At 34.8% G+C, this 27,406-nt stretch overlaps 1 protein-coding gene across 1 annotated transcript in view; it reads left to right on the top strand.

Moving 5' to 3' along the window:
- Window positions 1-27,406, top strand: part of NUP62CL (nucleoporin 62 C-terminal like) — a 67,639-nt gene that overhangs the window by 9,769 nt on the left and 30,464 nt on the right. Inside the window, exons 2-3 of the mRNA XM_016121919.2 lie at window positions 24,084-24,188; window positions 25,600-25,698. Coding sequence (XP_015977405.2) covers window positions 24,131-24,188; window positions 25,600-25,698 — 157 coding nt within the window. The 5' untranslated portion in view covers window positions 24,084-24,130. The remainder of the gene's footprint in view (window positions 1-24,083; window positions 24,189-25,599; window positions 25,699-27,406) is intronic.

The raw sequence follows: 27,406 nt of genomic DNA, 5'->3' as shown, positions 1-27,406 counted from the left end.
TTTAATTCCTAGAAACCAATGATTGTGGGGAAGGGATGGAAGAGATGATTAATCAGATTAAGTTATTGATTATGCTGAAGTGGGAGACAAAAGGAGGCTAGTCTACACACTTCTAAAACTGGCTTGAAAACATGGTTAAAATGACTTTTAGTTCTATGAGTTCTTTTAAGAAATACTACATCAATAGTGTTCCTGGTGGCAAAGAAAATGTTAAGAAATTTGTGTTGAAAATTGGATTTGGACTTTATTTTTTATTAATGTATGCATGTTTGATTAAAATCTATGTCTACATTGAAAAGAGCTCCTTCAAAAAGTATAAAAATTAAATGATAAGAAAGAATTGTGACAGTTTCCCCCCCCCCAACTGGTGCATTAAAGTGATGGGCTCTTAGATGAAATATTTTTTTTGAAACTGATTTCTAGATTTGCCTTTCAAATCTATTATGTAAAAACTGATCTTTAGTCACCTCCCATTGTATAAATCTTGATTGGGATAGGATTATAAATACACAATGATTTTCCCTTAACATTTTGAAGATATTATTCTGTCTAACATTTATTGTTGCTAATGAACAGCCTGCTGTCATCCTGGTTGTTATTTCTTATTAGGTAATTTTGTTTTTTTTCTCTCTAGTAATTTTCAGATTTTTTATTAACACTTAATATTCTAGGGTTTAATATATTATATATAAAGGATATGTGTGTGTGTGTGTTGCCTGCTTGTACTTGGTGGCTTTTTTACTCTGAGGAATATTTTTTCTTTAGTTCTAGATAACTCCTTAAATAAGTCTTTGAATATTATCTCTGCCACTTTATTTTTTCCTTCAGACATTTATTGCGGATATATATTAAAGCTTCTCTTTTGTTTTCTCCTTATCTCTTAATTTCTCTCTTCTATCCTATCACTTTATCTGCCCTGTGTTCTGGCAGATTTCTTCTATTGTCTTCCAATTTACAGTTTTTCTTTTCTCTTCAGTTGTGTCTAATCTATTTAAATCTACTCTTAAGTATTTTTACTTCTAATACTGATATCCATTTCTTGGATTTCTCCTTGCTTCTTTTTCACATTCACTTCTTTGTTTTATGGATGTTATTTCTTTTTTAGCTCTTTGAATATATTAAACATGCAGTTTAATGTGCCATTCATATTGCTCTATTATCTCTAACCTCTTAAATGAGAATTCTTTTGGGGGAGGGGGTTTGTCTATAGACTACTTCTTTGTATATTTTGTAATTCTTGCCTATGAGTTAATTTTCTGGTGTTCTTGTTTTGTTTTGTTTTGTTTTGTTTTGTTTTTTTACATAAGTGACCTAGGAAGTGGATGTGCCACTGTTGAGTGGTGTTGTGGGCATCCTGTCTGGGCCCTGAAGGTTTCATCATCTCCTATACCAGCTTGGAGTTCCTGCATGTCTCCATTGCCTTTTCCATTCTCCTGTAGATATTTCCAAGAATTAAGCTTCACTAGGTCTCTGCTGATTGAGGAACCTCTGGGTTAACCCTGCGACCTCAAATCATACCCACAACCCAGCATATTGCCATCTGCTAAGGCACATATCTCATTCAAGTCACCCCTTTGGACTAAACAGCTTCAGCTTCTGCTCATTGATATAAATTCCCACCCTGTCTGGCACCTGAAAATTACCTTCTTTCATCAAAAACTCTGTTTTGTATTTTCAAAAAAAAATTTTTTAAGTGCTTTTTAATCGATATTTGTAGGAGTTTGGCATACAAGAGGGTGATTCCAGTGTGGCTTCATCCACCATCTTGACTTGAAGGTCTCCTTGAGATCTTTAATGTTTTTTCCTTCTATTCTTCTTACCCTCGTTTAGGGTTTGTAGTCATAAACGAGTTCACTTTTGGAGGAACTGGTACCCCTACAGGTAGATTCACTTTTGGCTGTGCAAAGGCAACAGCTACCACGTGAGCTACAGGTTTACTTTCTCAACACGTGGTACAAGAGAGTTAATTTTGGGATTCCATCCCAACTAGTTATAGGTACATCTTCTATTGGCCTGTTCTCATTCAGTAACGGTTCCAGCTACACAGACTACAGGATTTAACTTTGGAACACCAGTTGCGTCAGGTATTCCTGCCCCAGTCAAAACTGGAGTTTCCTTAGAGTTAGAGTTAGTAGCTACAGAGTTAGTTTTTTTCTCAAAGACAAACTTTCAATTTAGAGTACAGAAAGGTAAAGCAATAATATGCCATTTCTAAGTCAGCTGTTTGGAATTATGCCATTCATTCCCAAGATAGTCTTAGAAATTTAAGCCATCTCAGATTCGAGGAACAAATAGGAGTACTCACTGAGTTTTGGATATTTATCATCTTGAAATTAGGCTGCTTGCTTATTAAGTGTCTCTCTCTAAAGAGATCTTTATCTATTGATCATTATAATGATCTTAAATATACATTCTTCCCTCCTGCATCTAAGAATTTCAAAGGGAACACTGTTTTAATGCCTTTCTATGCAAATCTAATTGGATCCAGCCATTTCTTTCAATAGCACTTGATAGCCCGATGAAAGCTGGAGTATACTTTCTTGGATTCTTCCCTATTCTGTTAGTTATTTAACACCTTGTAATTGTAATATCCGGTAATCTTTTGTTCTGTACTAAGATAAAATAACCTGTAAAACTAAATTTTGTAAACTGTTCATATTTAAAACTTAATTTGACAGGAGCTATGTTATCTAGCTGCCATTTAATGTGTCAAAGAATTATTATATTGATTTTTTTCCTTTTTCTACTTTAAATAAATGCACCATAATTAAACTTTAGCAACACTACTTTCATACAGCCTACAGTGAGTACAGAGGCTTTTGTTCTGGGTACTGGCACCCTACTAATGCAGTAACAAGCAGTGCCCTATCACATCAGGTGGCAACATCCACTCCTTTTGCTTTTGGCTCTGCTACCACTTCTCTTATGCAGTCTGAAACTGCCACAGGTCTCTCATTAATTGGTGGAAGTACACCTCAGACTGGAGCACCAGTTTCAATATTGTCTCAATGGGGAAAGAAGCTCAAGCAATAGCTTTTGCAAGATTACCCATCATTCTTGCCACTGAGGTATCTAGTGGAACAATTGCTATGCAACCAATTACTCCTTTCAGTCTTGGCACAGAGTCCATGGGTAAGGTTCAAACATTGCTCTCTAAATGAGAAGCACAGTATTCAAGACTAATTTTGAGATTTTTGTTTGATTGATTCAAATCTGAAAATGGCTCATTTCTCTTGTTGGAGGTTAGTGTCATTGATGAATGTGATAGAAATTAAATTCACACTGCCACTTCTGGTTTTGCAGTTTTAGTTTAAGAACCAGGGGGTGTTTGTTTTTGAAAAAGTAACAACCTTCTGAGAACCAGTAGTCTAGACAGATTGGCATGTAGTAAGAATAAAGTTATATTGATATGTTTTATTCGGTTGTCTGATGTTTGTGGTTAGCAAGTATATTCTTCTTTTTTTATTTTCCAAGATGAAATACTGTCATTTGTGACAACATAAATGGATCTTGAGATAATCAAGCTGAGCAAAATAAGCCAGACAGAAAAAGTTGGAAATCACATGATATCACTCATGTGTGGGATATAAACTTAAAAGCAACAAATGAGCAGGACAAACAAACAGAGACTTGTGGACATGGACTATAGATGAGTAGTTACCAAAGGGTAGCAGGGAGGGGATGGGGAGAGATAGATGGGATAAAGGAGGTCAAAATTGTGGTGACAGAAGGAAATCTAATTATAGAAGGTGAACATACAATGTGTGTGTGTATATATATATATATATATATATATATATATGCCTTACTGTTAAAATGTACAGCTGAGACATAATTGGATTTTGTTCACCAATGTCACCATGAATGAATGAATGAATGAATGAATGAATAAATAATTTTAGAAAGATTTTGAAAAGTAGATTCACAAGAACAGTACATAAACTTTGGGAAAAATTCACACTCATACACTGCTGGTGAGACTGCAAATTGGTACAGCCACTATTGGAAATATTATGAAGCTTCCTCAAAAAACAAAGCAAGTAAATTCTTTTTCACAATTTGTTGATATGTTCTGCTTTCCTTTTTTATATCACACCAAAGGCCATTAGTTTACCAATAAATCTTTTAGTCTATAAACAAGTTTTGATTGTAGTAAGAAACATGGTGGAGTGAGAGATGTCCCCAGATCTCTCCCCTTGATAGAAAAATAAACTGAACATCTAAAACTCAACAAAAAACACCCAAAATACACACCAGCATGTCTGAGCATGGGATCTGTGTATTAGAGCTACCACAGGTCATAACCCAGGGTGGTGGGCGGTGGACTGGGAGAAACAAAGAAGCTGCCTCTGGCAGCTGGAGCTTCCTGTAAGAGGAGGGGAGGGGAGAAGGAGCAGCAAGTTCCCTAAATAGCCCTGCCTGGGAGTGCTGTGAGCTCCACATGGCTGGCGGCAGTGCCTAATCATCAAGGCAGAAGGCAGAAAAACAGGGACAGCAAAAGAATGGGGACGGCAGAGGAACAACAGTTGATTTTTATCAGCCGTGATTGCAAAACCGAGGCTGAGCCACAGCCTCCAAACCCCAAACCAGAAGGCCCTTCACCCAAACCCTCTGAGACTGAACATCACAGAGCCCCAGAGGAATCTGAGCAAATACTACCGAAACTGTTACTAACATTGACCGAGACTGAGGGTAGCGAGCATGATTAAACATAAGGAAAAAAAAGACATTATTAACACTTAGTATAAAGCAGAAATCCAAGAGACTTACACGCTACCTATTGGAAACCAAAAGAAAAACACCTTATTTGCAACAGGCTAGGGACCATTATATAATAAATCTTTCTGGAAAAAAATGCAGAACATACTTCTATTAATGCCCAGGGGGTAGAAATAGTCCATTAAACATCATGAACAACCAAGGTGACAAGGCATCTCAGAGAAAAATCTCCAGAAAATAAGGTTACATAGAAATATGCGACCTAAATGACAGAGAATTCAGGACGCTACTTCTGAAAAAACTCAGTGAGATTTGAAACAAATATCAACAAATTCAGGAATTGAAAAACAGCTAGATGAGCAGAATGAGTACTTTAGCAAGAGATTGAAACCCTCAAAAAGAACCAAATAGACCTTCTGGAGATAAAGAATATATTGCAAGACTTGAAAAATGAAATAACAAGCTTAGGAAATAGAGTTGACCAAATAGAGGAAAGGATCAGTGGTGTCAAAGACAGAAATATAGAAATAAATCAGAAGGACAAAGAGAGAAATCGAAAAATGAAAAAGAATGAAAGAGAAAAAAACTAGCTGATACCATCAGGAGAGGAAACAAGAATAATGGGAATTCTTGAAGGGGAGGAAAAGGAGCAGAAAATAGAAACCATTTTCAGACAAATAGTTGACGAGAATTTCCCAAATCTAAAGAATGAGCTGGAGCTTGGAATTCAAGAAGTCAACAGAACACTCAATTATCTCAAACCAAAAAGGCCTTCACCAAGACATATTGTATTACAATTATCAAAAATCAATGACAAAGAGAAAATTCTCAAGGCAGCCAGGGAAAAGAAGATGGTAACTTACAAAGGAAAAACCATTAGATTATCATTGGGACTTCTCAGCACAAACCTTATGATCAGAAAGGAGTGAAATCAAATATTCAAACTATTAAATGAAAGGAACTGCCAGCCAAGAATAATGTATCCAGCTAAGCATTCCTTTAGATATGAAGGAGAAATAAAGACCTTTCTAGACATAAAAATTGAGGGAATTCTCCACTACAAGGCCTGCACTACAGGAAATTCTGAAAGAGGTCAGCTCACCTGAAACAAATGACAAAAAAATGCATAATTAGGAGTAAGGTGACTAACAGGCTGATAAAAGCAGAAGAGTGCAGCAACCCTTACTAGGAGCAGGGCATTATAAGCTTAAAATAAGAAGAGATTTGCTATAGCAAGATAGTAATGCACGTATAGCACATATAGGGACAAAATGAGACAACAATGACTGAAAAGATCCAAATTCGCAAAGGGGAATGGAGATAAGGCACTTACAGAAGAAAAGGAACAATTGTATATATACAACTATCCTTTTTATATTTGTAATGGTAACCACAAGCCAAAGATTTAGAACCAAAGTATAGAACATAAAACAAGGAGAACTAGAGGCAAAACCCACAAAAGCCAACCAAAATAAAGAAAACAGAAACACGAGGACAAGGAAGCAATGGAAACAACGAGTTGCCAGAAAGCGAAAGATAAAATGGCTATAAGAAAACCTCATATTTTAATAATCACCCAAAATATGCATGCACTGAACTCACCAATAAAAAGGCAGAGTTGCCAATTGGTTCGAAAAACAAAACTCAACCATATGCTGTCTCCAAAAACATATCTCAGCTCCAAAGAGAAATATAGACTCAAAGTGAAAGGTTGGAAAATGATGTTTCAAGCAAATGGCATTCAGAAAAAAGCAGGAGTAGCAGTACTAATATCGGACGACATAAACTTCGAAATCAAAAAGGTAAAGAAAGATAATGAGGAACACTTCATTATGAATCAGGGAATCATGCACCAAGAAGACACAACACTTCTTAATATTTATGTTCCCAATTGGGGAGCCCCAAAATATATAAAGCAATTACTAACAGAACTAAAGGAAGAAACAGACTAAAACACTGTCATAGTAGGGGACCTCAGTACCCCACTGACCATCCAAACAGAAAATCAATAAACAAGTAACATCTTTAAATGACACATAGACCAACTGGACATAACTGACGTTTACAGAGCCTTCCATCTCAAAACAGCTGCTTATACATTTTTCTCTAGTGCACATGGAACATCCTCAAGGATTGACCATATACTGGGACACATAGATAGCCTCAACAAATATAATAGGATTGAAATCATGCCAACCATATTCTCTGATTATAATACTTTGGAACTACAGATCAACTGTAAAAAGAAAGCAGAAAGAACCACAAATAAGTGGAGATTAAACAACATGCTACTGAAGAATAACTTGGTCAGAGAAGAAATAAAAAAAAAGATCAAGAAATACATAGAAATGAATGATAATTATAGTACAACATATCAAATCTTTGGGGACATGGCAAAAGCGGTCATAAGAGGAAAATTCATATCATTGCAGGCCTACCTCCAAAAACAAGAACATTCCCAAATAAACAACCTCATGCTTCATCTTAAAAAACTAGAAAAGGAAGAAGAAATGAAGGCTAAAGTCAGTAGAAGGAAAGAAATAATCAAAATTAGAGCAAAAAAATGAAATTGAAAACAAAAAAAATAGAAAAAATAAATGCAAGAAAGAGCTGGTTCCTCAAGAAGGTTAATAAACTTGACAGACCCTTGGCTAGACTCACTGAAGAAAAAAGAGAGGGGACACAAATAAACAAATTCAGGGATGAAAGAGAGGAAATTACAACAGACACCACAGAAATACAAAGGATCATACAAGAATATTGTGAAAAAAGTATATAACACCAAATTTAATAACTTAGAAGAAATGGGCCAGTACTTAGAAAAATACAACCTTCCTAGACTGAATCAAGAAGAACTGCAAAATCTAAATAGACTGATCAGCAGTATAGAATTTGAAACAATCACCAAGAACCTAAGAAAAAGTAATCCTCCAGGACCAGATGGCTTCACCAGTGAATTCTAGCAAATGTTCAAAGAAAATTTGAATAAATGGTGTTGGGAAAACTGGAAAGCCACCTGTAAAAGAATGAAACTAGACTGTTGTCTATCGCCACACACCAAAATTAACTCAAAATGGATTAAGGACCTGAATATAAAACCTGAAACAATAAAATGCATAGAAAAAAAACATAACTAAACTCAAGGACCTTGTGCTTAAAGAGGATTTTGTGAATTTGACCTCAAAGACAAGGGAAATAAGAGCAAAAATAAATAAATGGGACTACATCAAACTAAAAAGCTTCTGCTCAGCAAAAGAAACCGTCAACAAGATAAGGAGACAACCATCCGAATGGGAAAATATATTTATTTGCAAGCAACATCTCCGATAAGGGCTTGATATCCAAAATATACAGATAATTCATACGACTCAATATCAACGATATAACAACCAATCCAATAAAAAAAAATGGGCATAGGGCCTGAACAGACACTTCTCCCTAGAGAACATACAAATGGCCAACAAATGTTTGAAAATATACTCAACATCACTAGCTATTAGGGAAATGCAAATCAAAACCACAATGAGATACCATCTCACACCTGTTAGAATGGCTATTATCCACAGGACAAGTGATAACAAATGTTGGAGAGGATGTGGAGGAAAAGGAACCCTCATTCACTGCGGTGGGACTGCAAATTGGTACAGCCACTATGGAAAGCGGTATAGAGGTTCTTCAAAAACCTAAGAATTGACCTATCGTATGATCCAGCAACCCCTCTATTGGGCATTTACCCCGAAGTCTTGAAAACCCATATCTGAAAAGATATTTGCACACTGATGTTAATAGCAGTATTATTCACAGTGGCCAGGACATGGAAACAACCAAGGTGTCCTACGATTGATGGTTGGCTAAAGATGCTGTGGTACATATATATAATGGAATATTCCTCAGCCATAAGAAGAGATGAAATACCGCCATTTGCAACAACATAGATGGACTTTGAAATAATCATACTAAGGGAAATAAGCCAGACAGAGAAGGTTGAAAATCACATGATACCACATATGTGAGATATAAACCTAAAAGTAACAAATGAACAGGACAATCAAACAGAGCCTCATCGACATGGACAATGGTCTAGTGGTTACCAGAAAGGAAGGGGGTGGGGCGGGAAGGGGGAAATAATAAAATGTTTTAAAAAATTATGTATACATACTATGAAAAATAAACATATAAACTGGCATTTAAAAAAACAAAAACAAAAAAAATAATGTATTGGTTCTTTTTACATGGGCATTTGAGAAATGTCAGTGGATAATATGATTTTACAAATGATAGAACTGTTGTTTGACTAGAATTTTTTTCTATTTTTAGATTTACACATAGATATTTCTCTTTTTAAGTGATTGTAAATAGTACAGTACTTTTAATTTCAGTGTTCACTTTTTTATTGTTGGTATATAGAAATAAATTTATTTTGCATATTTATCTTGTATCCTGTGACCTTGCTGAATTCACTTATTCTAGGCGTGTTGTTTCGTAAATGTCTTAGGATCGTCTACATAGATGGTTGTCACCTGCAAATACAGTTTTATTTCTTCCTGTCAAATCTAGATGTCTTTTTTCTCCTCTTGCCTTGGTGTAACAGGTGTAAGTTCCAGAACTATGTTGCATAAGAGTGATGAAAGCAAGTATCTTTGATTTTTCCCCGTCTTAGGGAGAAACATCTAGTTTGTCACCATTAAGTATGGTGTTACCTATAGTTTCTTGTAGATACTCTTTATCAAGTTAAGGATGTTCTCCTCTATGCCTGATTTTGAGATTTTTTTACTAGGTATCCAATTTTGTAAAATGATTTTTCTTCCTCGCTTGAAGTGGGCAAGTGGATTATATCGATTGATTTCCAAATATATACCTACCTTGCTTCCTTGAAATAAATTTCACTTGATCATGGTATATAATCATTTTATACAATGCTGAATTCTATTTGCTTATATTTTGTTAAGGGTTCTTGCATTCTTATTCATGAGGGATAATGGTCTGCACTTTTCATTTTTATATTGTCTTTGGTTTTGGTTAGAGTATAATATTGGCTTCATAAAATAAGTTAGAAAATATCTGTCCTCTTTTCTTTTCCGAAAGAAATTCTTTAAACATTTGTAGAATCCTCTAGTGAAAGCATCTGGAACTGGAGATTTGTTTTTTTAGGAGTTTTTAAATTATACATTTAAATTCCTTAATTGTTGTAGGGCTACTCAAATTATTTCATGGTGAGTTGTGGTGGTTTGTCTTTTCTGAGGAATTTCTCAGTTTCTGCTAAATTGTCAAATTTGTGGGCATAGTATTCTTTTGATGTATGCAGTGGTGTGTGTGAGATCTCATTTTATTCCTGATATTGGTAACTTGTATCTTCTCTCTTTTTTTTTATTTTTTTTTGCTAGAGGTTTGTTAATTTTATTAATATTTTCCAAGAGTCAACTCTTTGTATCATTGATTTTTTTTATTATTTTTTTGTTTTCCATTTCATTGATTTCTACTCCTTATTATTTTGTTTTGCTTGCTTTGGGTTTATTTTGTTCTACTAGTTCTGTCAGGTAGGAGCTTAGATTATTGATTGGAGACTTTCGTTTTTAATTTTTTATTGAGATATAATTAACATATAACATTATCTTAGTTTCAGATGTAAAACATAATGGTTTGATATTTGTGTATATGGTGAAATCATCACCACAATAATTCTAGTTAGCATCCATTACCATACATAGTTACAAATTTTTTTTCTTCTAATGAGAACTTTTAAGATTTACTCTGTTAGCAATACAGTTTTGTTAATTATAGTAACCATTCTGTACATCTTCTTTTCTAATGTGTACATTTACTGCTATGAAATTTCCCTGCCAACACTTCTTTAACTGTATCCCACTGATTTTGGTGTGATGTATTTTCATTTTCATTCATTTCAGTGTATTTATTTCTTTTGAGACTTCTTCTTTGACCTATGGATTATTCAAACATGTTTAATTTCCAAATGTTTAGAGATTTTCCTGTTACTGATTTCTAGTTTGATTCTATTGTAATGGGAGACTACACTCTGTATTATTTTTATAATTTTAAGTTAGCCGAGGCTTGTTTTTTGGCCTAGGATAAGGTCTATCTTGGTATGTTCCATGGGCACTTGAAAATAATGTGTATTCTGCTTTATTGGGTTGTATTCTATAAATGCTTATTGATGGTTAATGGATTTATTGAGTTCCTCTATGTCCTTGCTGATTGTCTGTCTAGTTCTTCTATCAATTGGTAAGAGAAGGGTGTTGTAGTTTAATGTAATAATGGATTTGTCTATTTTTTCTTTCTATCTTATCAGTTTTTAAATCACATATTTTGAAGTTCTGTTGTTTGGTGCATACAAATGATTGCTGAGACTTTTTGGAGGATTGATCCTTTATATAATATCATTATATAATATCCCCCTCTGTCTCTGATAGTTTTCTTCACTCTGAAGTCTGCTTTATCTGATAATAATATATCCATTCCTACTTCTTTTGATTAACATTACATGGTATATTTGTCCATCTTTTTATTCTCAACTTGCCTCTGTCATTTTTGAACTGAGTTTCTTACAGACAACGTATAAGTAGGTTGTTGTTGTTTTTTTAATGCTCTCTGCCAGTCTTACTTTTTATTCATGTACTTAGGCCATTTACACATATTATAAGTATTGCTATGTTATGGCTTAAGTCTGCCATTTTATTTTATATTATTTATTCTTTTGTTATATTTTCCATGTCTCTGTCTTCTGTTTCTTGTCTTCTTGTGTCACAATTTTTAATAATTTTACTTTGGTTTATCTGTACTGATTTTGAGAGTACCTCATTATATAGCTTTTTTTTTTGGTAGTTGCTCTAGGTATTATATATACACATAAATTATCATAGTCTATTGATATCATGTTACTAATTTCAGTGAAGTATAGAAACCTTTGACTCACTATGTCTCTTAACCCTTCTCCATTTGTAATGTAATTCCCATACATATTCCATATATATATGTGTGTGTATATCCGTGTGTGTATATATATAAATACACACACATATATGCATATGTGTGTGTGTGTGTGTGTAACCACATCAGGCAGGGTTATAATTTTTGCTTCGACCATCAAATGTAATTTTAAAAAATTCAAGAAAAAAAGACTATTGTATTTACCCATATTTTTGCTCCTCTGTTTATTGTTTCTTCCTTCCTAAGGCTCCAAGATTCCTTCTTTTTTCATTTTCTTTCTGTTTAGAGAACTTCCTTTAACCATTCTTTTAAGGTAGTCTCCTGGCAACAAATTCTCTTCATTTTCCTTTCAATATCTTGATTTCCTCTTCACATCTGGATTTTTTTGCTAAGATTCTAAGTTGGTAGTTCTTTTATTTCAGCAGTTGAAAAATATCGTGTGAATTCCTTCTTGCCTCAATAGGTTTTGATGAGAAATTTGTAATTCAAATATTTTGTTCCTATAGGTTAAATGCCATTTTTCTCTTGCTGCTTTTAAGATTTTCTCTTTGTCTAGTTTTCATAATTTTAATTATTATGTGTCTTGGTTTGGATCTCTACTAGTCTGTCACCCAGTTCAACAGTTCTCATTTCTATCCCCTCTGTTCTGCTGGATCCTTCCTCTTAACTTTGCATTTTGGTCATGGTACTTTTCAGTTCTCAAATTTCAATTTGGTTCTTCTTTATATCTTTTATTTCTTTGCTGATATTTCCTTTCCTTTTTTGGCAAAGAATATTTTTTTATAGTATGTTTGTAATTACTTGATGCATTTTTATTATGGATGTTTTAAAACCTTTGTCAAATAATTCTATTTCTGTCATCTTGGTATTATCCTTTTTCAGTCAGCTTGAGATCCTTCTGGTTCTTGGTAGGATGTGTTAATTGAAACCTGGACATTTTCATATTATGTTATAAGTATCTGAATCTAATTTAAACCTTTTGCTTTAGCTGGCATTATTTGACATTGCTCTGGTAGGGGAAGAAAGGGTGCTGCCTCAATACTGCAAGGTGAGAGTAAAACTTCATCTTCCTCACTTCAATTCTATTGCTACCCAAGGTGAGGGTTTCCTAGTTAATGCTGGGTGGGGTTGGGAGTTTCTAATCCTGATGTGGTTTTCAATGAGGACAGGGTTCATTAACCACTGGCGGGGATGAAAAGCTGACTCTCTACCTGACCTTCTCTGATATGCCCTGGAATGACATTACGACTTCACAACGGTAGAAGTCCAGGTTCCTTGCTTGGGGTTTGCTGGTATAGGTGGGGAGTGGACCACTGTTTTTTTTTTCTGTGGTGTTTGGTTATAGTAGAGTAGTTATTATGTTCAAGTTTTCTTTTTACTAGTCTTCCCTTTTCCTTGTGTTTTTGTCTAGCGAGCAGGCTTTTGGGGGTGGGGGCATGTTTTATTTATTTTTTGCTGGCTTGTTTGTTTATTTGTTGGTCTATACCCATTGGTGTTTCTGGGTTGCCAGCCTATTCAACTCCAGGTCTGGGAACTACAAGGCAAAAACAAAACCTATGGAACTCAACACCATAGTGTTCCTTGGGCTTAAAAATCTCTAGCTGGTTTGCCTTCTTCTCTCCACCTTCCAGGGTTTTCTAATGCTCGTTTCATACATAATATTCAGGTGTTTTAGCTGTAGCTAATGAGAGCAATAGGGTAAAATTGAATGTACTCTGTTTTCCTGGAAATGGATGTCCTTAAGATTTTAATTATATTGATAAATATCATTCTTCTGAGTTTCTCTCTGGACTTACTTGTATAAGCCTTTTCCATCTCAAGATTCTCAATTCTTTTTGTTCTTTTATGGCTTTTATTTTTAGGAATCTTATTTTTTTCTAGATGATTAGTGAATCACACCATTGTATTTCATTAAATAGCCATCTATTCTTTTCCTGCTGATTTAAGATGCTGCCTTCCTCATACACCAAATTATATATGTGCGGCTGTGCTTCTGAACTTTCTACTTTATTTTAGTCCATTGATCTGTCCTTTCTTGTTCTATTATCACTATTTTAGTTACTCTACCATGTCCCAATGTCTTGTAGTACAAGACCACCTTTCCCCATTCTGTTATAAAAATCCTTGCCTATTTTCTATGGCTAACAATTTATTAATATAGTTGGCATTTTCTTATGTTTTTAAACATAAGAGAATTAAGTCTGATTTTGTTCTCCTTATAGTGCTAGATGAAGGAAATTATGATATTGACCCTTCCTCTAGTCTAGTAGATCTCAGCTGGAGGAGATTTTGCCCCTTCTCTCTGGGAATATTTGGTAATGTCTGGAGACATTTTCAGTTTTCAATATTGGAGAGGTGTTACTGGCATCTAGTGGGTAGAGCACATAAAGAAAACTTTGCCCTCTGCACACAACACTTCTGGGTGCTAAATGGGTGTCCTACATAATTAAGTTATGAATTATGGATTCTTCCCAATTACCCAGTTCTCCAACTCACTGGACACCCACTGAGTGTCCTAAGGTTCAGTTATGGTGCTTATTATCTGTAGTTAGTGCAGACTCCACAGGTTAAGGGCTCAATCCCTTCAGACTGTCTCCAACTTCGGATACCATCTGCAAGTCCCAGGTAGTTAGTTGCCTGTATTTCTGACCAACTGGCTATAAATCAGGAGGTCCTATGACCCTATACTCGGGTTGGATAATTTGCTAAAACAGCTCATAGAACTCTGGAAAACTCTTTACTTAGAATTACTGGTTCATTATAAGTGATACAACTTAGGAACAGCCAAATAGAAGAGATGCATTGGGTGAGGTATAGGAGAACAGTCCAGATCCTCCATGTACTCTTGAGGTGTGTCACTCTCCTTGTACCTCCTTATGTTCACCAACCCAGAAGCTATCCAAACCCCTTCATTTAGGGCTTTGATGGAGCTTTCATTATCGATTAATGGTAGACATGATTGATTACATCATTGGCCACTGGTGATTTGAATGCAAGCTCTAGCCCCTCTCCCCTCCCTGGAGGTCAGGGAGTGGGGCTAAAAGTTCCAACCCTCTAATCACTTGTTTGGTTCCTCTGGTAACCAGCCCCTCATTTTTAGTGACTTCCTAAGGTTTACCTCATTAACATAAATCAAGAGTAGTTGAAATAACTGAAGAGTGTCTGTTCGCCTATATTGCTCCTGGACCTATTTCCAGAGCTGGGGACAAAAACCAAATGTTGTAACAAAAGATGCTCCTATCACGCATATGACTTAGGAAATTACAAGGGATTTAGGATCTCTGTCCAGGAAAGAAAACAAAGACTAAATACACATCTGTTGTTGTTGTTGCTGTTGTTGTTATATCCCAGCATGCAATAGTCTTCCACAGCAAAAAAATTATTTGGCCCAAAATGTCAGTAATGCCATGATGCAAAACTCTGCTCTAGTCCTATAACTAGGAAAATAAGACTGTCTCTGACACCTATTTTTATTTATGAGTAAGACTCTTTTGACTTACCGGAAAATCATATTAAATGGTATTTACTTCCTTAGTTATCTCTGAATATGTTATTTAAGGTCAGACCCCTGAAATTATGCCAGTATCTGGGACAAATGATCAAGATTTTAAAATATAGGCATAAATCAAATGCAAATTTAATTAGCCCCAATGAAGAGGCTTCAGTAATATGGCCAATTACAAAATAAAGAATACAAAAATCAATAGCTATCCCATGTTTAAGCAGTAATAATTGGGAAATATAATAGAGAAAGGTCTCATTAACAATTTCAGTTGAAAGTATGAAAAGCCTAGGAATGAACTTTAAAAATGTTCATGGTCTTATACGAAGATAACCACAAATCTTACTGAGGAATATGTGAAGACATGAATAAATGAAGATATCCACTGAATGCGCAAACTCAATAGTATACAAATTTCATTTATCTCAAAATTAATCTACACATTTAATGTAATTCTTATAAAACCACATTGATAATCTTTGATGGAAAGAAAGAGTAGATGAACTTATGGGAAGAGTAGATGAACTCAGTGAGGGACTTGACAATATTCTTAAGTTTAAATGGGGGGCATAAATGCATGAGACTAGTCATCTCTTTTGATTTTTAAGGAAAGTAATGATGGAGTGCTTGTAGAAAAATATACGAAAATGTATTATAAATTTATTCTCTTCCTGTAAGTTTAAAATATTATATAATATAAGAATAAATGGATACAAATGGTCTGTCTTGACTCATGCTGTGGACTTACCTAAAATCTCTCAAAAGCTCACAAAATCCAAACAAGCAGTATCTGGCCTCGGCATGCCTCGTATTGCTTGATGAGCAGCCCCAAGCCCAGCCTTAGCAGCAGCTGGCCTCAGTTCCTGGCTTGGCCTCTCAAGGCACCCATAGCCCAACATGGGTGGCAGCCATCTTTGGATCGCTTGGTGACTCTTACCAGGTGGCCCTGGAAGTGCACAGGCTGCAGCTGAACTTGGCCTGCAGCTGGGTCCCTCCCAGGAGGTTCTTGGGCTGGCACACCTGGTGCCTTGATTCTACTAGAGGCAAAACCAGAGCACCACCCAAGGCTGCAACTGAGAAGGACACACCCAAAGGATAGATTGAGCAGGTACCAGAGCCCTGCTAATGTGAATTCTGCTCTACAGGTTTGGCCCCTCACGGAACAACCCTCACAACCAATCAGCCAAAAGGTTATTCCCTCCTATTGATGTGCGAACAGCAACCAAGGCTCAACTACAAAAGAAGGGCACACACAACCCAAACAAGAGACAAACCTTGAGCTTCTAAATCAGTGTTCAGGGAAGATCGTGCCAGTGAGCCCCACAAGACACCTACTACATAAAGCCACTCTACTGAGACCGAGAGACATGGCAGCCCTACCTAATACATAGAATCAAACACAGAAAGGCAGCCAAAATAGGAAGACAAAGAAACATGTCCCATGTGAGAGAACAGAACAAAGCTCCGGAAAAAAGAACTAAACAAAATGTAGACAAGAAATCTATCAGATGCAGAGTTCAAAACACTAGTTATAAGGATGCTCGATGAGCTTATGGGAAGAGTAGATCAACTCAGTGAGAACTTTAAGATATAGAAAAACATTTACAAAAGTCAGAAATGAAGAATATATTAGAGAAAACAGTAGATGAGACGAAGCAGAGGATCAAATTAGTGATTTAGAGGATAAAGTAGTAGAAAGCACCCAATTAGAATAGCAACAAGAAAAAATAATCCAAAAAATGAGGATAGTTTAGGGGCCTCTGGGACAACATCAAGCATACCAACATTCTCATCCTAGGGGTATGAAGAAGAGAGAGAGTAAGGAATTGAAAACCTATTTCAAGAAATAATGACAGAAAACTTTCCTAACCTGGTGAGGGAAATGGACAAGTCCAGGAAGTGCAGAGTCCCAAACAAGATAAACTTAAAGAGGCCCACACCAAGACATATCGTAATTAAAGTGCCAAAGATTAAAGACAAAGAATGAATCTTAAAAACAGCAAGGGAAGAGCAATTAGTTGCCTACAAGGGAGCTCTAATAAAAGTGTGAGCTGATTCCTTAACAGAAACTTTGCAGGCCAGAAGGGATTAGCTTGAAATATTCAGTGATGAAAAATAAGGACCTACAACCAAGATTACTCTACCCAGCAAAGCTATAATTTAGAATCAGGACAAATAAAGAGCTTCCCAGACAAGAAAAAGCTAAAGGAGTTCATTATCACCAAGCCAGTGGTACAGGAAATGTTGGAGGAACTTCTTTAAGAAGAAAAAAAAATATGTATAAAAATATGAATAATAACATATCAATAACTACATATCTCTCAACAGGTACTTCAAATAAAAAAGAATTAAATGCTTCAGTCAAAAGATAGAGTTCTGAATGGATAGGAAAACAAGACCTTTACATATGCTGCCTATGACAAACTCACTTCAGATTAAAAGACACACAGACAGAAAGCAAAGGTATAGGAAAAGATATGTCATAAAAATGGAAATTAAAAAAATGGAAATAAAAAATCTGGGGTATTCATACTTATACCAAACAAAATAGACTTTGAAGCAGACTTAAACAGACCAACAAGGGCCCAGTAATCCCACTTATGGGTTTTTATCTGAAGAAACCCAAAATACTACTTTGAAAGAACATGTGTATCCATATGTTCATTTTAGCATTATTTACAATAGCCAAGGTATGGAGGCAACCTGGGTGTCCAGCAATGGATGAATGGATAAAGAAAAGGTGGTACACATATACAATGGAATATTACTCAGCCATAAAAATAAATGAATGAATAAAAAGAATAAATGAAAACTAGTGATACAATAATTCAAACTCTCATGGAACAGGGGTAGAAAGAAAAACCAGTGAAAAAATTTAAAATACAGAAAAAAACCTGGGTTATGAAGATGATATTTCGAATCTGTTCAGAGAGAGCATGGAATAATGAATAACTGAATTGCAATAGCAGGCCATCCAGGTTATATGAGGAAGAAGGGATTAACTTTTGCCTGAAAAGATAAACCAAAAGAAATACTAGGTGACTTAAAGGTAGAAAATGAAACCATAAACATTTGAAAAACATACGTGAACATGAAAATGTGTAAATAATATTTCTTGGATTGCGGAGAGGACCATTTCATGTATAATTTAAAAATATATAATATAGTCAGTCAATTGATTAAAAAATAAGATTATAAACAGTGTAAATAGGTATACCATCCTCCATCTGCCTTGTATTATTCCCACCCCCCTCCCCCAACCCCCTCCATTCAGCTAACCACTATAATTGTATATATACTTCCAGAGTTTCTTCATCGATTTGCTGGCAAATAAAAATATATATTCTTAGCCTTCTACTTTTATTTTTTATCTAAATGATAATCTACTCTACCCACTATCCTTCACCTTGTTATTTAAACACATAAACTGTATACACTTATTTTAAACCTTTTAGAGATCTTTTCACATCAATCAGTATATAGAGAAATCCCTCGGTATTTTTTATAGCTTCATAGAATTTTATGGCCTGCACGTGGTATAATTTAAGTAGTCACTTGCTAATGGACATTTGGGTTGTTTCTTCTTTTGGTAATACAAACAGTGATATAGTGGGTATCATTTTACATGTCATTTTACTGGTGTACAAGTACCTCTTTGTGGATAAATTTCCAGAAGTACTGCTGGTTCAAAAGATAGATGCATTTGTAATTTTTAAAACATTCGCCACTTGTTTTTCATAAGGTATATACCAATTTCCACTCCGATTAGAAACATGAAAGGCTGCCTGTTTCTTCACAGTGTCCTTAATGGAGTGTTATTAGGGTTTTTTCCTCCCACTATCTGTTAGGTGAAATTGTTTTCAATGTAGTTATAATTCTCTATTTTCTCCTAATAATGAGGTAGGACACCTTTTACATGTTTAAGAGGGAAAGACCTTTGAAAAACTACGTGGAGTCATAAACCATAAAGGAAAAAATTGATGGAAATATTTGACTGTGTAAACAATAAAAGTAAAATTTAAAATGACAAACGGCATGGAAAATTTTTGCAACATCTGACTAAATAGCCTTGATATAAACTTTTTAAAAAAAATCAGTAATAAGACAGTTATCCAATGAGAAAATGGGCAAGTGACATGAATAGGCAATTTCAAATGAAGAAATTAAATAACAATTAAACCCATAATAAAAATTTAGCTTCACCAGTAGGTAATGAACTATAAATATTTAAACACTTTTGCTATAAAATTAGTGTTCTTTAAAAGTATACAAGTGAGATCTAAGGAATAAAATAAACAATAAACAAAATGAAAATAGACTTCATAGATACAGAGAACAAACTGGTGATTGCCAGATGGGAGGTGGGTTGAGGGGTGGGATTAAGGAGTACAAATTGGCAGTTACAAAATAGTCACAGGGATGTAAAGTACAGCATAGGAAATATTGTCAGTCATATTATAACTATGTATAGTGTCAGGTGGGTACTAGACTAATCAGGGGGATCACTTAATAAATTATATAAATGTCTAACCACTATGCTGTATACCTGAAACTAATATAAAAATATTGAACGTCAACTCTAATTAAAAATAAAAATTTAAAAAAAAACAAATAAATTTTTAAAAGGATACATGTGGTGCTTCTCTTAAATGAAACAGGGATATTCTGAGATACTCATTTTAAGTAATTGAAAGGTGTGGTAATGTTCTCAATTCCTTGCCAACATCTCCTTGCTATCCCCTTCACCCAGTGGCCCTAGATGTTTTGGGTAGCAGTCTTATGTCACATATTGTCATAAATTATTCAACGGTTGGATGCAAGCAACAATAGTTTCAAATGCAGTTATTTATTAAGCAGTTTTTCCTTTTGAAGAGGAAATAGAGTATCTGCAATTATGTATTGGAGTCTGGAAAAAGTTGTTTTAATTCATCAGAAATATTTGTTGAGCACTTACAACCATATGCCACATACAGTAACCTACAGTAAAGATAAAAAGATGAGCTTTGTTTTTAATGAACCAATTAATCTTATTTGTATTTTTAGGTACTTAATTTCTCTAGCTTTATTTATTTTATAATTTTTATTTTATTTTAAAATTTTAAAGCACGAGGCAGATAATCTGATTACTGAAACTTTATGCCAAACTTCTATTTATTATTTTTTCTCACAGTTTTATTATTATATCATTTACATATCATATAATTTGCCCATTTGAAGTGTACAATTGGTTTTTAGTATATTTACAGAGTCGTGCAGCCAATACAGAACATTTTCATCACCCCCAAAAGAATCTCTGTACCGATTAGCAGTTACTACTCACTCCTTCTCTTTTCCTGGCAACCACTAATCTGCTTTATGGCTCTATAGATTTCTCTATTCTGGACATTTTACATAAATGGGATCATACAGCATGTGGTCTTTTGTGATTAGCTTCTTTTACTTAGTATGATGTTTTCAAGTTTTACCCATGTTTTAACATGTATCAGTACTTCTTTTCATTTTTATGGCCAAATAAAATTCAGTTGTATAGATGTACCACATTTTATTCATCCATTCATCAGTTGATGTTTATTTGGGTTGTTTCCGCCTTTTGTCTATTATGGATAATGCTGCTATGAACGTTCATGTACATATTCTTATATAGATATATGTTTTCATTTCTCTTGTGTAGATACCATGTGTAGAAAGAATTATTGGATAGTATGGTAACTCTATGTTTAACACCTTGAGGAAGTGACAGAAAGCTTTACAAAGAGGCTGTACCATTTTACATTCCCATCAGTATTGTACGAGGTTTTTAACTTCACCACATCCTCACCAACACTTGATATTATCTGTCTTTTTGATGATAGCCATCCTAGTTGGCAAGAAGTGATATTTCATTGTTGTTTTGAATTGCAGTTTTCTCATGACTTAGGACATTGAGTATATTTTCATGTGTTAGATGGCCAATTGTATTATCAACTTCACCTCTTTCTGATCATTCTTTTGTAGTCACACCTCCCTCTAACCATGCCTGAAAAGGATCTCTACTTTAAGGATTCATGTCATTAGATTTTGTTTACCTAGATAATCCAGGATAACCTCCCTATCTCAAGGTACTTAACCTTAATCACATCTGTAACATCCCTTTTATCAAGTAAGGTAATATGTTTGCAGGCTCCAGATATCAAGATGTGGCCATTTTGGAAGACCATTTTTCTGTTGACCACACCATCTTAACAATATTAAATGGTCTGATCCATGAACAGGAGATATCTCTATTTATCGAAGATGTTTTTAATTTCTTTCAATGATGTTATATATTTTTCTGGGTACAAGTCTTATACTTCTGTTAGATTTGTTCGTAAGTATATTATTCTTTTTTAAGCAATAGTAAATAGAAATATATATATGTATGTAAATATTTTCTTTTATTTTGTTATTAGTTTCAAGTACACAGTACATTGGTTAGACATTTATATAATTTATAAAATGATCCCCCTAATTGCTCTTTCTTTCCTCTGGCTCTCCATCTAGCTATTACATTAATTCTAACTGCATTCCCTATGCTGTGCTCCCCACCTCCGTGACCATCTATTAACCACAAATTTGACTTCTTTAAGCCTTCACCCCATTCTCCCAGCCCCCCAACCTCCCTCCCCTCTGGCTATCACCAGGTTGTCTTCTATGGGAATTATTTTTTTACATATCTATCTTGTATCCTGTAACTTTGCTGAACTTATTTATTGTTCTAATGGATTGCTAATAGATTCCTTAGATTTTTTTGTATTCACTATCATGTCATCTGTGAATAGATATAGTTTTATTTTTTTCTTTTTGACATAGTTGCCATTTATTTCATTTTCTGGCCTCATTGTTCTGCTCAGAACTTCCAATGTATTGTTGAATTGTTGTAGTAAGAGCAGACATCCTTGTTCTCCTTCGTAGTAGCAGGTAGGTATTTAGTCTTTCACCAGTAAATATGATGTTAGCTATGGGTTTTTTGTAAACGTCCTTTATCATATGAGGAATTTCTGTTCTCTTCCTAGTTTATTGAGTGTTTTCATCATGAAAGGGTGTTGGATGTTCTCAAATGCTTTTTCTACTTCTTTTCAGATGACCTGTAGTTTTTAAATAACAGGATAATCGAGGTATAATTCATATACTTCAAAATTCACCCTTTAAAGTGTACACTTCAGTGATGGTTTTTAATATATTAACAGAGTGTGAAACCATCACTACTATGTAATTTCAGAACATTGTCATCACCTCAGAAAGAAACCCTGTACACATTAGCAGTCATTCCTCATTGTTCCTTCCTCCCACTTCCTTACAACCACTAATATACTTTCTGTCTATGCATTTGCCTCTTATGGACATTTCATATACATGGATTTATACACTATGTGGCCTTTCGTGTCTGGCTTCTTTCATTTAGTGCAAGACTTTCAAGATTCATGTATGGTGTAGCATGTCTGAGTACTTAATTCTTCTAATCTCAGGAGGGGTGTTCTTTTCAACTTTCTCTTTCTCTGGTTATCTCTGGTAAACTAGCTGGCCTATAGCTTAAATTGTTGCTTTCATGAAACTATTTTCTTCCTCTTAATTGCTTACCACCCAAATCTCCATTTTTTTTTTTTGAGGAGGGGAGAGAGTCCTTTGGCTTGAACTTCCTCACACTCTGTTTCAAATAAGGTCAGTTCTTTTAGGGAGATCTATGTTCGTATGGGCTGCTTTTATCCCTGGACAAAATCTTTGAACCATTGCTTTTGGCTCTTGGCAGTGACAGTTGCCTCTCATCTTCTTGCTTATCTCTTCAGGCATGGAACCTCAGCCCTACAAGTGAGCTGGGGCAAGGCAAGCAGGGTGAGGGTAATGGCACCCCAGTATTCTCTACCTGTGGTGCCCATAACCTTGGCTGTACTCACAAGGAATTTCAGCACTGTAACTCTGTTTTGGAGGTGATGAAAAATGCTGGCTACTTGCCCCTCCAAATAGAATAGTGGATTCCTTGGGTGGAAGCTGGGGAACAAGGGAGTCTAGTCTTCTTGGCCACTCCTTTCTGAAGTGTAGCTTTAGGTGAGCAAGGGTAGCTCATCAAAGTGAGGAGGATGATGGACAGAGGAAGGGAGTGGGTCGTAACTCATATGCCACTGACTCTCATTGATATTACTGAGTATTAGCAGATTTTCTTGAATAAATGTTTCTTCATTTGCTATATACCTTTAGGACTTCTAATGTCCAATTCTGGAAGTGGATCCCCCTCTTATATTTACTTTTGTAGTAAAGTAGAATTTCTTTGTTTCAATGGTGCTGAAGGGCTGGCTGTACTAAACAGTACTAATGAACAATTTTTTTAATCAGGCTTTTACTGTGTCATGTTTATGAGATTTCAGGGTATCTGCTTTTTCTTGCTTTGTTTTTATTTCTGCGTATAAATGAACCTTGTTATAGTGATGTTTTAAAATTTGTTTTTATGTATGTTTTAAGATAGTGGTCCAATTTCATTGTTTTGCACATGGCTGCCTAGTTTCCCCAGCACCATTTATTGAAGAGACTTTCCTTTATTGTATATGTATAGTTTATTTCTGGGCTCTCAATTCTGTTCCAGAGGTCTGAGAATACGTTTTTCTGACGGTATATTGGAGAATATGATACTTTTGGCTTTGTTCATTCTTTCTCAGGACTGCTTTGGTTATTCAGGGTCTTATGGTTCCATACAGATTTGAGAATTTTTTGTTCCACGTATGTGAAAAATGCCATTGGGATTTTGATAGGAATTGCACTGAATCTGTATATCGCTTTAGGTAATTTGGACATTTTAACAATGTTAATTCTTCCAACCATAAACATGTGTGTCTTCTTCAGTTTCTTTCAACAATATCTTGTAGTTTCCAGTGTTACATCTTTTTCTGTTTGTTGCTTTGATTTTTAGGTTTGGCTCCAGCATCCACTGTTGCCATCACTACTAGTTCAAGCACCATGCTGTTTACATCGATTTCAAATATTTCCACCTCCACTCCTGCTTCTTGGCTCTCGTGTAAGTTACTGGTTGCAAAGAAAATATTATTATTTTGCATGAGACCACTTAACTCAATTTTCCAATATAAGCTATGGGTCTGTTGTATCTCATAAATTATCATTATGCTTGAACCCATTTGTAACTGCTGATATCAATACTAGCTTTGTTTAGCAACCTAACTGTCATGGCTTTAGCTGTGAATTTATATTAACATGATTATTATAGCCTAAAATGATAATTTTAAGCATATAATTCATTAACATTGTAATGTTTTGAAATTTCTTGAAGCTAATGGGAATAGGAAGAGTGGGAATTTTGCCAAGGATGTCTGAAGGGAAAAAGTCTTATTATCCATGCAAAATAAAAGTTGGAGCCTTGTTAGAGTATATTCTTCTTTGTAGACCAGGTTCGTGGTCCTTACATTTTACATATCAGAAGTGTTACATAACAAGGACCAGTTGTAATTTTGGGTTGTAATTGACACTATGTGATATCTTATGGCCTCCCCTCTTGAAGGGAACATCTGGATGCTTTGAGCTAAAAAGTGGGACATTCATTATCTTGCAACCTCAACGTCTTTGCTACACATCTTTCATTAGCAGAATCATAGCAAATGTTAAGAATATTGAATTCTGTATATGTGTTAGGCAGTTCTTTTTTACAGGTCTATATAAGTTGACTGTTTTTTTGAGGCATCTTCCTGGTGCCATGATGTTCATCATTTGACTTTATTATTGTAATCCTAGCTGATGCCTAGCTGAGAGTAAAAATTAGTGGCCTACCATCCCCATCCTCTTGTGCAGTTGACATAGGTAAACAGTTAAAATTGCTGGTTACCACTTGAGTTGTATTTTCTATCAAGTAAATTTCTAATTTTGAGACATGACTGAGATTCTAGACACCTTTTGATATATGTAAGCAATATCCTTCTCAACTACAATAGATTTTGTGAATATGATCATGTCTGAGGTTGGGAGTTAAAATTATCGAATGAATTCCATTTTTAATCAAATACTTGCCCTCAGATCTTTCCTTCTGTCTTTGTTGTCCTTGCCTACAAAGTGAAAAGAAATCTTTACTACAGAACTTTTTCAAATTAACTCTAATAAGGTATAACTACATATCATAAAATTAACTTATTTTAAATGTACAGTTCAGTGTTTTAATAAGTTTACTGAGTTGTATAACTATTGCTATAAACCAGTTTTAGAACATTTCTACCACCCTAATAAGATCTCTCAGCCCCAGATGACTACTAATCTATTTTCTGTCTCCACAGCCTTTTCTGCACATTTCATATAAATGGATTGACGATGGTTTTTTGAAGTTTATCCAAAAGTTTCTAAAGGACCCTTCGGATGAAAAAGACTAAATAAATCCCTCACTATTTTTGTTTAAAAGTATAATAGTAATATTATGTTCTCTGCAGTTGGTGCCCCAACAACTTCAGCTGGAATGCTTGGTGATATAACTATGGGATTTGGAGTAAAATTCTCTAGAGAGGGTGGAGCAGCATCTACTGTATCTAGTAAGTTTTTAGAATTTTTGGGACATATTTGGGCACTCACTGGAAATGTACTGCATAGCAGACAGTAAGTTGGTTGTATTCTATTGCTTCTAGGACTAAGTAGATTTTGATCACCTCATCAGAGTATTCAAAAGGTATAGCAATACTGACGATTACCAGAGAGTAGAATGAGGCATTTGATATCAGTGATATTACTTCTTTGAGATAACTACAATCAAAGCTACTATCAAATTCTTTTCAACTTTTAAACTTAAGTATTTTTATTATTGATAATAGTGTTTAAATTGACCCAATATATTGAGATTGATATAGAGTTTTTTCTCTAAAAGTTAATTTTTGACCTACATTAAAGTTGACCTTCTAACACTGATTACAAGAGTTTCTGTACACCTAACTTAAATTTGTTTCTGTCACTTAGGAGCTAGTTAAGTTGTAGGTTGAAGAAAACTTGTTTATCCGTTGCCTTATAGCTAGGGTGAACCAGGAAGTTAGAGAACAATTGCCACTTAAACTTACCATTTAAATCAGATTCCATTTTAGGGAAGTCTTGTTTGTTTTTATTTTTTAAAGTTTACTTAGAGATGAAGTGAAATATTGAGTCATTGAAATACTAATTGACAGGCTTTTTGGTGACTCTGCCATTGCCCACCACTACCTATCTAAGTCTCAAATTCCTTCCTGCAAATGGGTACCTTTGCTATCAGCTCACCCCTTATTGCCATTTTATTCACCACTACCTTATGTACTTACCCACCTCTTCATCAAATAAGTCTCAATTCTACACCTGCAACCCAGAGTTATTTCTTCCCTCTACTCACTTTTCCTTCTCCTTAAGTATATTCACTTGATCACTTTCTTCATCTCACAAATCAGCCTTATAGAGTAGCTCTCAAGTGTCTGTGTCTGCAAATAACCATTCGGAATTATTCTCCACCCTAGGTATAATCAGCAAGTTTTAAGACAAGTTTGCTTGTTACCACTGTCATCTTTTGTATGAGTCTGAGAAAGTAATGCTGTCCATTCCCAGCATGGACAGGATAGGAAAACTGGACAGTAGAATTTTTGAAAGGATGTTTTCACTATTTTATATAATGATTTTAAGACCATCAGAATGAGATGTATTTAAATGTAAATCCAAATTTGGCATGCAATTATTTTCTCTTATTTATAAAACTGTGCTTCCCTTTTACTACACAGATAGGTAGAGTTGACTGTATTTAGTTAGACCAAAGATGTAACTTGCAAAATCAGAGTGTGATAGAACCTTCATTCCCAAATCCATTGCCTCTTTTGATATTAATTGAAACATTATTGTTATTTAAATATTATCTCCTACGCCAGAGCTAATTTTTTTATCCACTCTCCCTGCACCTCTGCCAGAGCTAATTTATACCTTTTTTAAATGGCATAAAAAAATTAGAAACAAAGATGAATACTATATAAAAAGTTTTAAATAATCATACCATTTTTTATGACTCATGATTCCTTTATGTTTAGGCTGACAGATATTAATTTCCTGAAGGTATCACTCAACATCTCTGAGAAGTATTTTGTTTGCCTAATTAATTGTTTCTTTAGTGGTAGGAATGGTAGTTTGCTTTTTTAAATTATAAAAACCATATATACATGCACATATACATATATACATGTATATATCATTCCCTCTAGAGAGAATGGTTTATTGTTTCTCTATCCAGCCTTGTTTCAA

Source organism: Rousettus aegyptiacus, unplaced genomic scaffold (genome assembly GCF_014176215.1).
Source record: "Rousettus aegyptiacus isolate mRouAeg1 unplaced genomic scaffold, mRouAeg1.p scaffold_m13_p_9, whole genome shotgun sequence".
Lineage (NCBI taxonomy): Eukaryota > Metazoa > Chordata > Mammalia > Chiroptera > Pteropodidae > Rousettus > Rousettus aegyptiacus.
The sequence above is the reverse complement of the archived record's forward strand: the minus strand, read 5'-3'. Positions and strand labels throughout refer to the sequence as shown.